This window comes from Plectropomus leopardus, chromosome 14, assembly GCF_008729295.1.
Source record: "Plectropomus leopardus isolate mb chromosome 14, YSFRI_Pleo_2.0, whole genome shotgun sequence".
Lineage (NCBI taxonomy): Eukaryota > Metazoa > Chordata > Actinopteri > Perciformes > Serranidae > Plectropomus > Plectropomus leopardus.
In genome coordinates, this window is record NC_056476.1 from 7855457 (window position 1) to 7867735 (window position 12279).

Here is a 12279-nt window from a genome sequence, read left to right on the forward strand (position 1 = left end):
GTTGGAATCTCTAATCAGAGAGATTTCAATGAAGAAATATTGTCCTCGTAACTGCAGCTAATGAGGAAGACTGTCAACATGTCCGAGCTGCAGGAGCGTAATGCTCAATCCCAGTTTCGCTTTCAGAAACTTGTTCCACGGGTCCTTTTGTCTTGTTCAAGAAGGACATTTGTGTCTGTCATGTCTGTCATTGTTGTCATTTGACAAATGCTTGAAGACACACAAGACACCTGTGTGTGTTATCATTTGACAAAATGTTAGATGACAAAGGGGAGGGAGAGGAAGGTGAATGAGAGGAGAGAACTAGAAACGTGATTAAAGTAGCAAGATCCATCGATAAAAAGGTGGAAAATTTAGCTAAAAGAAGTAAATAAAACAGTTAATTATTTCCTAATGAGCAAAGCACTTTATTTTGTGCCGCTGGATGCAATATAAGAGGCAACAAGTCCACTATCTATTTATAAATGTATCACCCTGACATGTAATAAAGAGGGGATTTCTGCAAAACTGCGTGTATTTGCATGGGGCTGTATAAGTGTGTATGTGTGTGCATGTGTGCGTGCATGCTTGCTTGCAGAGAAGCGTAATGGGAACATGTCAAGAACGTGTCTATAGCTCATTACTCTTCCTGCCTCTTTATCCTGCTGTCAGGGCCCCAGGACCCATCCTCTCAGACATGCCTCACGATGTTTACACAGCCAGCCAGCCACGTTTTAATTCCTTATTTGTATTATTACTGTGTGTGTCCTCATTAATCAGAGTGAAGGCATTCAGCTGTACCATGCTGAATAGGAGAGAGAGAGAGAGAGAGCGCCATTCAGACCCAATGTGTAATTCACTCGCACTAATGATCTGATGTGATTACAGCACTTGATACGCGAGGGCCTCTGGGGGGAAATGGGGTTGGAGGCACTTGAAGAAGAGGAAGATGAAGAGATAGAGCAGGAGGTGGAGAGCATGATGGATGGGACAGGTAAGCATTTCTCCACCGATGGCTGTAAAAACAAGACGAGGATATGCGCCGTGCTGGGGCGGCCCCTGCGCTGAGTTACAGGTAAGCCATCCATCACGCCCGACACTTGGCTGCCACCTGAATAGGCGGAGTGTGGTGACCGCGCCCCTGCAACGCAGATCTGTCGAGCTTAAAACTCTGACTCAATGTAACAGAAACCAGACTGGTCAAAAAGGATGAAACCACTTGTAGATTCATGGCCTGAGGTGTAACCAGTCTGCAGAATTAATAACCGCCGAGTAAACACGCAGAAAAGGCTGTTTGTTGGGACAGAATAATGTATGTTATAATTTTGGCTTTACTCAGGCACACTGGATTTGAATGAAACAATGACTTTGAGGTTTAAGTGACGAACTTCAGCTTTAAGTGGTGTTTCGGTTGTTCTGTCCTAATTCATTTTGGATACTACTTATTTGTAAACGTACAATCCGTCAGATTAAAACTGGCTGACACTGTTAACCTCGACTAATTTTAGAAATGAGCCCACTACGCACCAAATCAGTTGCTGTTTGACTTGCAGTGTGAGAGAGAGTCACAACACCAAATTAACTCTCCTAAAGATCAGCGATCTGGCTGTCAGATGATCGGTTGGAAATCTGGCATGTCTGAAATTTTGGTTGGCTATCTTACAGTTTTAGCAGATCCACGGTCCAACATGGCTGTCGTCAAAGATGCGCTATAAACATAGACTAGAAAAGCTGCCGTGATGTCAATAATTGGTTTGTGGACTCCCGTTTTGAAACCATAAGTTTTGTATTTTGACCAATCTTGGAGTTTTTGGAGCCGAAAGTGACCATATTTGGAAGAGAGGCCGGAGCTGTGGAGGAGCGAGGTGTGGATCTGACTCACAGACAGCCTGTCAATCAAAGCAGTCCACTTAACAGGTGAGTTAGATAGAAATCCCCCGGGCTCAGTTTTCTTGAATGTTGAAATTAGCTATAGGGCATTTTTGTACCAGACTGTAAACATGTTTATTTCCGCTGTAAATCTGGGCATTTGACATAGGATCTACAGGGACTTAAAAGTTGCTTCTGGAGCCAGCTCTGGGAGTTGCAGCTTAGTTTTAAACTGTTGTCAGCATTTTTTTCTAATCTATCTGTAGTATTTTACATTTTGTAGCTAAAACTACATCTTGACTGAAACTGTGCTGTATGAATGCTGCAGGTTCTGGGAACACAGAAAAGCTGACTGAAATATTGTAACATGAACAAAATGTTCAAGATTAACAAAAACCCAGGATGTCTGCCCAGGTTTAAAGAAATACTTCACCCACAGTATGATCATTTGTGTATTAATTAATGTTGAATTTGTGAAGAAAACTTTGTTTTTCTTTCTTCCTCCTGCCTTCACGGTGAACGGAGAATCCAGAAAACTGAGAAAATTCTTCATGAATTTGACTAAACTGGGAAACAGGTTTAACAACAGCAAAACTGTTTGCAAACACACAAATTAGGCAATATGATCCAAGTTTCATTTATCTAGCTGTGTGCTCAAAACTTCACAAACACATGCATTTTCACCATAACCTTACCATTGAAATCATTTCCACATATTTCATTAAGCAGAGTTCAAATGCATGAGCTTGCCTAGGCACTATACTTATTTGTGCGTGAAGCTATTATGCAGAAGTGTTCTAAATACTAAGGTTTTAGCGAAAATGCATGTGTTTGGGAGGTACTGAGCATATGACTGTATAAATGAGACTTGGATTAATCTGCACAATTTCTGTGAGTTTGGCTGCTGTTAAATGCGGTTGCCTTTGACTTAACTTGATCAAGATGTTCAGCGTTTTATGATTCTTCGTTCACTGTGAAGGTGTGCAGGAATAAAGTTTGTCTTCACAAATTCAATATAACATGGTGACTAACTGATATACAAACGATCATTTTGCAGATTAAGTATTCTTTTGACACCTAACAGGAGTGTTATTATAGGCTCTTGCCACTTAATCCCCACTTCAGAGTTTTCATTCTGTCCAATGTGAGAAGACCTGTTCAGTCAGTAAGGCTGCCAGTATGTCAGTTTTGTATTTAACATTATAGTAAAGTCTCACAAAACCCTCTAACAAAAATGGAATGAACGTTTTTTTTAGGCCAGAAATAGTAGAAGCAGAAGACTTTTTTTAGAATGTAAAATGTGGAGTAAATTCTCCAAGCGTACTCATGCATCACTTGTATTTGTACTTGAAACATTATTGAAACTGCTTTTACAAATGTGCATTGATTTACATTAAGTTATTTAACCGGTAAAATTATTCTTGGCATTTGTCTTTGTTTTGCCAGCCTTTTGCAGGTGAGCTGAAAGGCCGATTTTTGACACTGGGTGTAACACTCTTCCTGGTCCTGTGAGTGTGTGTGTTTATTTTTCAGGTGAGAGTGTATTCAGGTGTTTCTGTTTGTAAAGACTCACCACACCAGGAGACAAAGGGGTCAAATTCAGCAACTTCTTGTACTGCTCAAAGGTGAAAAACTGCAGAGGGAAGATCAGGATGAACAAGCTGTCAGAAAGTCATGCTACATTCACAAAGTGACATCTCCATACACATACACACCTACATACACGCAAATTATTAAAAGCTGCAACCTTAAAAACACAGGAAAAGAACTTGGGTGCACATTATATCAACTCAACCAGCACATGAAAATTAAACTGTGCTATAAATCTTAAACCACAATCTGTGTGGGAAGAGAAAATTCTCCTGCACGCTCTGAAAAGGAGAAACATCCACTGATTTGTTTATCTGAGCAAAGGGCACAACGCCAGCAGAGGCGTTTTAATCGGACCTTTAATTTGCTTTAATCCTTCGCTCCAGACATTTCTCACCATCAGCCGGCTTTGTTCGCTCTAAGAGCGATTACCCCATCTTCTCAGTGTGAGCGCTTAGTTTTTACACAATTATGTCTCCAGTGTCTCATTATGGAGCAGCTCCATGCCAGGCATCAGGCCCTGTGCCCCTGTCACCCCCTAAAATGCTGTAAGCCTTCGTACAAACACATATCAAAAGACGGAGGCTCAGGGGAAGGCTTTAACTAAATGCTTGAAAGTCAATATTTTGTGGGCCAACAGTACAAATAGGAGTGGCTGAGGCGGCAGACATGGCACAGGGAAGTCGTGTGTTTAATCAAAATATGTGTGCCGTGTTGGAGTGACTGCGGCTGGAGTGTTTTCATACAGCAGTGGAGCACACAGTGAAACAGGAGCCCGAGCGCTGCATCAGTGCGGCTTTCTATGTGCCAACATGCACATCCTTTATCTCACCTTGACTGCTCTCTTTGGCGTCTCGGCCAGAATTGGAGGCAGGATTCCCTTATAGAAGCCAAAGACTCTGTAGAGACAAGAAAATAAAATGTTTATGCAGAGAGATGATGTAGGGCAGTGGTACCCAAAATAATGGAGAATAGTTGATTTTCACTAAAAAAGTGATCCTAATGTGAGCAAGAGTTATAAGAGTGACTGTTCTGATCATAGCATTAACTTCTTCCAGCTGTAGAAGAAAACTATACAATTCTGGTCTAAATCATAAACAACCAAAATCTTTTTAGACGGAGGTTCCTGAAGTGAAGTCTGGGGGTCTGTGACCTAAAGTGTATCGGTTTGGGGGTCTTTGTCAGAAAAAAAGATTGAAAACCACTGATACAGGATTCCTGCAGCAAAACATCTTTTATTCCATCCTCTGTCATCTTTCAAAACAAATGACATTTATTAGATATTCGTGACTGATGCTGTTTTTATGTCTCTTTAAATCTTGAATAAATTGTTAGTATTTTAGCTGTTATTTAAGAGACTTTTTTTAATTGTTATTGTTATGTATAATGATTTAGCACTTTCATTACAATTATTTGGCCCATTAGAATGCAATGTTAACATCTGCTTCAGCAGTGCATTAAAGGGTCAATTCAGTCAAAGTACAGCACACTACATATCATACTGTATGCATGCAGAGACATTTAGTTGTTTATTAGTTGTACTGTACGGATGAAGTCTAATACAACAGCCCTGAGCTGAATCTGAACTTCTTTAAAGTTATTATGCTCAAATCACTGACCATCCTAAACACAGACTGCCAGACTAATACAGAGCTCAGACACAGAGAGTATATTGCTGCTGTTTGGCAACATAACCACCGAGATATATTTTTAAGCCACAAACCCTGGCAAACAAGTTCTCCAGGAATCTGCGGAGGAAATGATTTAAGAGTTTATTTCAGACTTTGATATACTGGATGTTTCAAAAGACGGTAGCCGTATAATTTTAGTCAATTTGGTAGTTTGCCTTTACTCAATCATACGTCCAGCTGTGATTTAGAGAGTACTTTGAGGAAGGAAAAATAATAAAATGATACAGTGAGTTATGTATATAGAGATGGATGCCTACATTTTACACAGACTGTATTTTGTAAGCAATCCATTTTATGGAGTGTATTTACAGAGTAAATGGTCAGTCTGGTTACACTGTTAGTTTCATGTAAATTCCCTTTTTATACACTTGTTAGAGTGGACAGAAACGTGACCGGATGTTTCTGAAAAGCAAACAAATGTCTAAATGATCTTTAAATTATACAATGCACCTTAAACAAGGCTCTTTCTGGTATATTTCAGGCCACTGACCCCTTACCTGAAAGAGAGACAGAGCAGGGACCCCTTCTGCACAGACTGTATAAAACTGAGTCACACTAAAGAAAATTCTCTGAATATTTTTAGGTTTTCTCTCATTTGTAGCCTGTAGCTACAAAGTCAGCAACAGTTATAGTCTCAGTGCATCGGTCTTAACTTTACTTTTGCCGGTGGTTTCTGAGGTGAACAGTATGTCATAGTCTCTTGCTTGAAAAGTTACAAAACAATCCATCCCGGCTCACAAGAATGTCTGTACGCTCGAAATAAAAAATACAACTAACTGACCAATATGTTTATTTCACTTTCCTGTTGCGGATAGGTGCCGCACAGTGATTAAGAGTTAAATGACTGCACAAGGATTTATGGGAAACAACCTATCATTAATGTTGTGTTCTGTAAATTTGTTTTTTTGTTGATGTTGTTTTTTTAAACAAGCCAATTTATCTTTGCTAAAAAAAAAAAAATCATGTTTATGAGCATTTTGAGACTTAATTTTTTTGAAAAAACAAACACACAAACCAACCAACAAACAAACAAACCCACCCCCCAGGTGTCACAGGTCCCTTGTTGAAGACCCAGGATCTAAAAATAATGAATTAATCTAAAACTGAAATATTTTAAGCCTGCATTTTTTCCTATTTCAAAGTACTTTTATTCAGGTAGGAAAATCATGGTAATGTAATAACAGGAAGTCATTAATTGAACAACAGTAGTTGTTCACCTGAATGCCTGACCAGTCTTTGATGTGCACGTGTAAGAAGATAGTAGTATGCTTTCTGTTTTGCAAAGAGGGCATGAAGTGTGTTTGGTACACACTCAGAAGAGCAGACATGTGCATTTCTCTCGCTCCTCATTTTAGAGAAAACATGGGAGCGACAGTTCATCTGTTTGAGCTTGTGTGACGTTGACAGGGCCGGGCAGATGATGTCAGACAAGCTGTCAAATAAAAATTTACAGGCATTTTTTGATTGATTTTTCAAATATTTTATGTGCAAACTTTTTTTTTCAAATTTTTTTTTTAATCAAAGCCTTCTTTCTTAAATCTCAACTGTCTGACATTAATGAGCACCAATAAACTGTCTGTGTCTGAGGCCTCAGGTATGAAACACAGCACACCTGAAGCAGCAGATATCACTGAGTCATTAGCTGCTTTGTTGATAACAAACTGTCGCTGGCATCAGTGCACTACTTTTCTCATTCCTACATGTTGTTTTAAGGGGATTGCCTCAAAGTGAAACAGGTAAAACAGGTCTTAATCTTTAAACAAGAGTAAACACAACAGTATCTACATACATTTTGGAACTAATAAGAATATTCATGGCAATGAAAGGTTTAATTAAATAATTATCTTCACCCTTGAGTGTTTCGGTACATGATAAACCAAACAGGTGAGAATAGGTCAGCAGGGCTGTATAAAGAAAAGAACCACAACTACTACTGGGAGATAAATAATGCAGTGTGATAACATAAAATCATAATGTCAGTGTTAGTGTCACTTTGATTCAGGTCCAACTGTGAGTTCAGTCTGTAAACAACATGACAAAGAAGGTGTCAGTTTGTTTCTTGCAGAGCTTTGGGAGCAGGGAACCTAACCAGCGTGTTAACAACAAACAAACCTGCTGCCGTGCCAGATTTTTTTTTTTTTGTGCCGTCACCAGCTTTCAAAAGCGTTTCAGATTTCCACTTCCTTGTTTATATTCTTTTCACGGAATATACAAAACAAGTACGTTTTTAACAAGTTCACAGCCATTCAGAGCTGAGGTCAAACAAATAGTGTTCATTTTGTTTCATGGTGAAAATGAGGAAATGCTTTGAAGTCACGTTTCTCTTATATAATAAAGATAAGAACATAACCAGCCATGCCCTTGTTAAAGTCAGATTTAAGGATAGGGTCAGATAATCTTTTTTTTTCTTATCGTAAACAGCTCACATAAAAAAAACAACAAAAAAAAAACCCAATAAACTCATCAACTATCAAGTATTTTGATGAAGATTGGCACTGCAGCTCATTTTGAGTCGATTCAAAATAAATCATAACCACGCACTAAAGCAGCAAATGTGTATTAATTTGCAGCTAAAATAGTCCCCCCCAAAAACACCATTTACTCCTGTTTGAAGAATATTTGCTACAATCAGTGCCCAGGTGTTTTAGGAAATGTTTTAGCCTTTTTTAAAAAGCCACATCATGCATTTTTTTAACCTTAAAATAACAGCTTCAAAATAATTTTGATTGAATAGTGACGTGTGATAGAAAGAATTGTGCCTCATTCATTCCCACTCTGAAGCACTGAACACCTGCTCTTCCACTATGTAACTGTTGAGCGGGCAGGATCTCGCGGGAGAAGTGCGTAATGCATTATGGCATTGGCTAGCTCGCCTGTTTGGCACTGCTTTTTTAAATGCTTCATCAGTAAGTGTTTGATGTTTTCCTTTGATATTATGTATGGTGTTAGTTTGAAATAAAGACTTAAAATAAAAGCCAGCTTAGTACGTTCAGTTTGGACATTGTGATAGAAGTGAGAAGCCCAAAGGCAACCCTGTCTGAGGATTCAAATGAGTTAACTAACACACTAATGTAGGGTTGCAAACTGTTTATATTGTCCTGACATATGCTGTGGTGATCTGTCTCACAGCTAACGGGAAAACGACGATCTGACAGCAAAGTGTGCGTCACTGACAGCAGCTACGTTTACATGCACACACTTTTTCTAAATCTGATTGAAATCAATCGGATTATAGATTTCAGGTCAGTTGTTTAGATGAGATGTCTTCCAACATGATCAAGTGTTTACATGTGCCAACGCATGTAAACAGAGCAGCTGTGTGACATGAGCAAATATTATGCATATAGAAACTTGAGACGGCTGCCAAGTCTTGCAGTGATCATGAGACACGCTATTGAGACTTTTCACGCACTCTCACGCCACAAGTGCATTTTCTCAAAGTGAAAAATAAGAAAAGCATAACTTCTGACAGAAGGGCAGTGCTCTCTCCCTCTCTGCTCGGGCACCTGGGCAGGAGTGAGCGAGTTACTATGGTTACGGGGCTGCTCGAGCACTTGAGCGTCTTGTCTACAGCGTGATACCAACAGAAGTTGCCGTTTTCTGGAAGTGGAGAAACATACGTTGTCAGGTCCCCTTACGTAAGGACGCAGCCAGAGATGAATCAGCATAATCATTTACATAATACAAATGTCCTTTTAGTCGGTTTACAAAAAGGTTTATAATACCACTCTGCAACTGACTGAAATTTGAATTGGTTTTGGGCTGTTTAAGCATATTGAGGTGTTTCTATGGATCACATTTAACCTGTTTGGGCTTTTAAACTTATTCTAATCAGATTAGCGGGCTGCATGTTAACGTGCCTCGTGTCTATATTCCTGTAAAAACCTGTAATGGTAGTCCCCTCTGTCAGTCAACATGGTTCTCTGGCTTCTGATGTCATATTTGCAGGTTGCAAATCCTTTAGCTTGTCAGCAAAAGCACGTGTACAGCTTTCTATGAGACAGGGATGGCATCAGTGAGGTTATTATATAACACTGGCCGGGATAAACACTTTGCTGTTAGGAAACTGTATGGGCACCAAATGGCAAAAATGCCTGTTGTTGCATAATTCTGCTACTCTACCTGACTGTAAAATTACCCTTAATTCACCTAAAAAGCCCAAAGGTCATTGATTTAGATCGTCTGGACCTCTGCAAATGCACAAGGACAGTTTTTGTTGGAATATTACCAACCTGTGGATTATGATAAGGCCTAATAGGTGAGTTATGATTGTTTGTTTGCTGTTGTCTGACAGAAGTGTTTATTTTACCTGCTTTGATGGCTGTATCTTTAAATGGTCTGCATCAATCGAAGCACAAAGACTGTAGCTTCTAACAACATGTTATATGAGTAATCAACATTAACACAACAGGTGTTTACATATCATTATTACCTAATAACCCTTATGCTGGCCTGTAGGGCAAGAGGTTAAAATTCAAGTTTTTTTCATGACCTGTCTTTACTGTTTAATATTGCACACACTCATTGCTCTGCGCACAAAATGTGCTTTTCAAAATTAAGCTTTAAAAAATAATATACATTAATATTATTTTCTTCTTTTTTTAACTATTTTTTTCTATTTTTTTTAACCAGCATCAGTCCCAATCATAAATATCAAATCATCCTTAATTTTCTGAATTTTAACTCTCTGAATGCCAGGTTTTTGTCATGATGATGTCATTATGTTTTTAGATAAAAAAAAAAAGAATTATATTTAACATACGACATGCAAAGCAGATTTCTTTTATTATCACAGCCTGGGATATGTCACTAATTTGCAGCAACACTGACTGTGACAGTGCACCTGGTGGAATAGCATGTATTTTCTCCATATGTCAAATATGGTAAAAAAATGACATCATCAGGTGGAAAATAGTAAAAATTACAAATTCCAAGGCAAAATCCCAACTAACACCCAGAAATAATACAGTACATGTTTGTATGCTGTGGATCAAAAGTTGTAAATGAGTTTAATGGGTTTTCATGGTGCTTCTTTTGCACTTCACAGTATAAACGTGACAATTTTGTTTTAGACTTACTGTAGAAACTGACCTGGAAATTCCAAGATTTAACAAAAATACAAAATCTTGCCAAAATGTATGCCATATGCAGGAAACAAAGCCAAAATGATCAAAAAATGAAGAATGAAAAGCATGTAAAATGCACCAAACAGTCCCTACGGAAAGATGCACATCTTCACTGAGAATGAATGGGCTTGGGACTGAGAGCTACCGACAGTGTGTAGAAGCCAATATCATGTATACTGAATATGACCAGCCTTATCCTTTTTAAGTCATCAAACTAATTTAAAGCAGTGAACGTCAAGTGCAGAGTGGCAAAAAGCTGCTGGCAGGTCACAGGCAGAGAGAGAAAGTACAAGAAAGTTCATATTGATAGTGTACACAGCTCTGTGGACAAAGAGGACAACGTGGCGTGACCGACTGTATCTTGTGAACAAGAGGCACCAGTTCTGTTGTGGCAACATGAGCAACATCAGCAGAGATGATCCTGGTTGATTGGGTCCAAGTGTAAATATGTTTGCTGCCAGCTCACATTTCCACTGAATAGAACCTGAGAGGGAGGACAGGCTGTTACGGTGTGCACAGAGTCCACAGCAAGCGAGGCCGCCTCCCAAAAACAGCAGTGAACCACAACTAATTATCAAAACACTTGTGATCAGGTGACAGAGCCAACCAACACCTGAAGTTACACATGTGGCGCTGGCTGTGGGTAATCAAGCCATCATCATAATAATACCTGAGCGAGGGATTATGGATGAGACCTCGAAGCCAAAATGAATCCCTCGGATTGCTTGTGTAAACAAGTTATTTCAGTCGGACGGAAGACCTTCCTTTGCTCTTTTTGTCCATGCAAATGGTGGCCACAGATTCCCCGGGTGTGGTCAGTCTGTGGAGCCGCCAGGTGATGAAGAAGGAGTGAAATTTGTTACAGAGCAAATATGGCCTCTAGTGAGTAGCCATCATTTGAATCCTAATTTGACTTCCAATGTAAAATACACACTAAATCCCTTTTTGGCTTTCCTAAACAAATGGCCTCCTGATGGAGAGCAAGGAAAGATGCGGTGTGGATGGATACGTGTGCGTGTGTGTGTGTAAGTGTGTGTTTGTATGTGCTTGTGTGTATGATTTGTCTTTCATTTTCATAAACCTTTCCTTTTTTAACAGCCTCCATCCATCTAGAGATGAGCGTAGCACTGACAGGTCGGCACGGACACGAGCGATTAAATACACTGGCCGATAATAATCACAACACACAAATTCAGACTTTTTAACAGTTAAAATGTGTGAATGTATTAAGTAACAGATAATTTCCGTCAGCAGACTTGTCAATATTCACACCACTGCTCTGAGGAAATCCAACTCTGCGGGAAATATGAGCTGCCCCAGGGAACATTTTAACACATAAACAACCGGCATGCTTCATCTGCAAATATTTTCATTTTCCCAGCATCTAATGTAACCTTGACATTGCCAGAGTGACAGGAACAACACAGCAATTAGCAGTGAACAGGATTCACCACATAAAGGCTCAAAACTTCTTTGGTGTATCATGAACATCCTGAAGCAGAAATGATTTTTAATTCATATCCAAAGTGAGCACAGAAAAGTTAAAAAAAAAAAAAAAGTTTCACCCTTTGGGACTGTTTGGCACATTTTGTTCATGCATATGGCATAAATGTTGGCAAGATTGGGTCTTTTTGTTTTATCCTGGAATTTCCTGCGTAGTTCCTACAATAAGTCTAAAATACATTGTGTAAACTAAATTGTTATAATTATACTGCAATACAAGTATACTACATACAAATATGTAAGCGATTGTATGTAGTCTGTATGCATAAATATTACATACAATCACTTTGTTGTTGTCAGAAACTTTTGACTCCACTCTGTAGTGCCATCGATTGGCTGCATCTGCCTGAGAGACAACTGAACGCCCTAGACTGCCCATGTCAAATGCTCAATCTCAAAAATGTGGCAAAATTTAAACATATTAATGGGACATAATGTGGAATCTTTGGGTTCGTGACAATCCATGTTAAACCAAACTATCGGGACATTATTTTTCTTGCACCACTTGCCCATCGTTATAC

General features: G+C 39.1%; 1 protein-coding gene across 1 annotated transcript in view; it reads right to left on the reverse strand.

Moving 5' to 3' along the window:
• Nucleotides 1-12279, reverse strand: part of slc25a21 (solute carrier family 25 member 21) — a 117381-nt gene that overhangs the window by 10179 nt on the left and 94923 nt on the right. The window contains exons 5-6 of the mRNA XM_042501311.1: nt 4271-4337; nt 3422-3481 (exon numbers count right to left, since the gene is read on the reverse strand). Of these exons, the coding sequence (XP_042357245.1) occupies nt 3422-3481; nt 4271-4337 (127 nt within the window). The remainder of the gene's footprint in view (nt 1-3421; nt 3482-4270; nt 4338-12279) is intronic.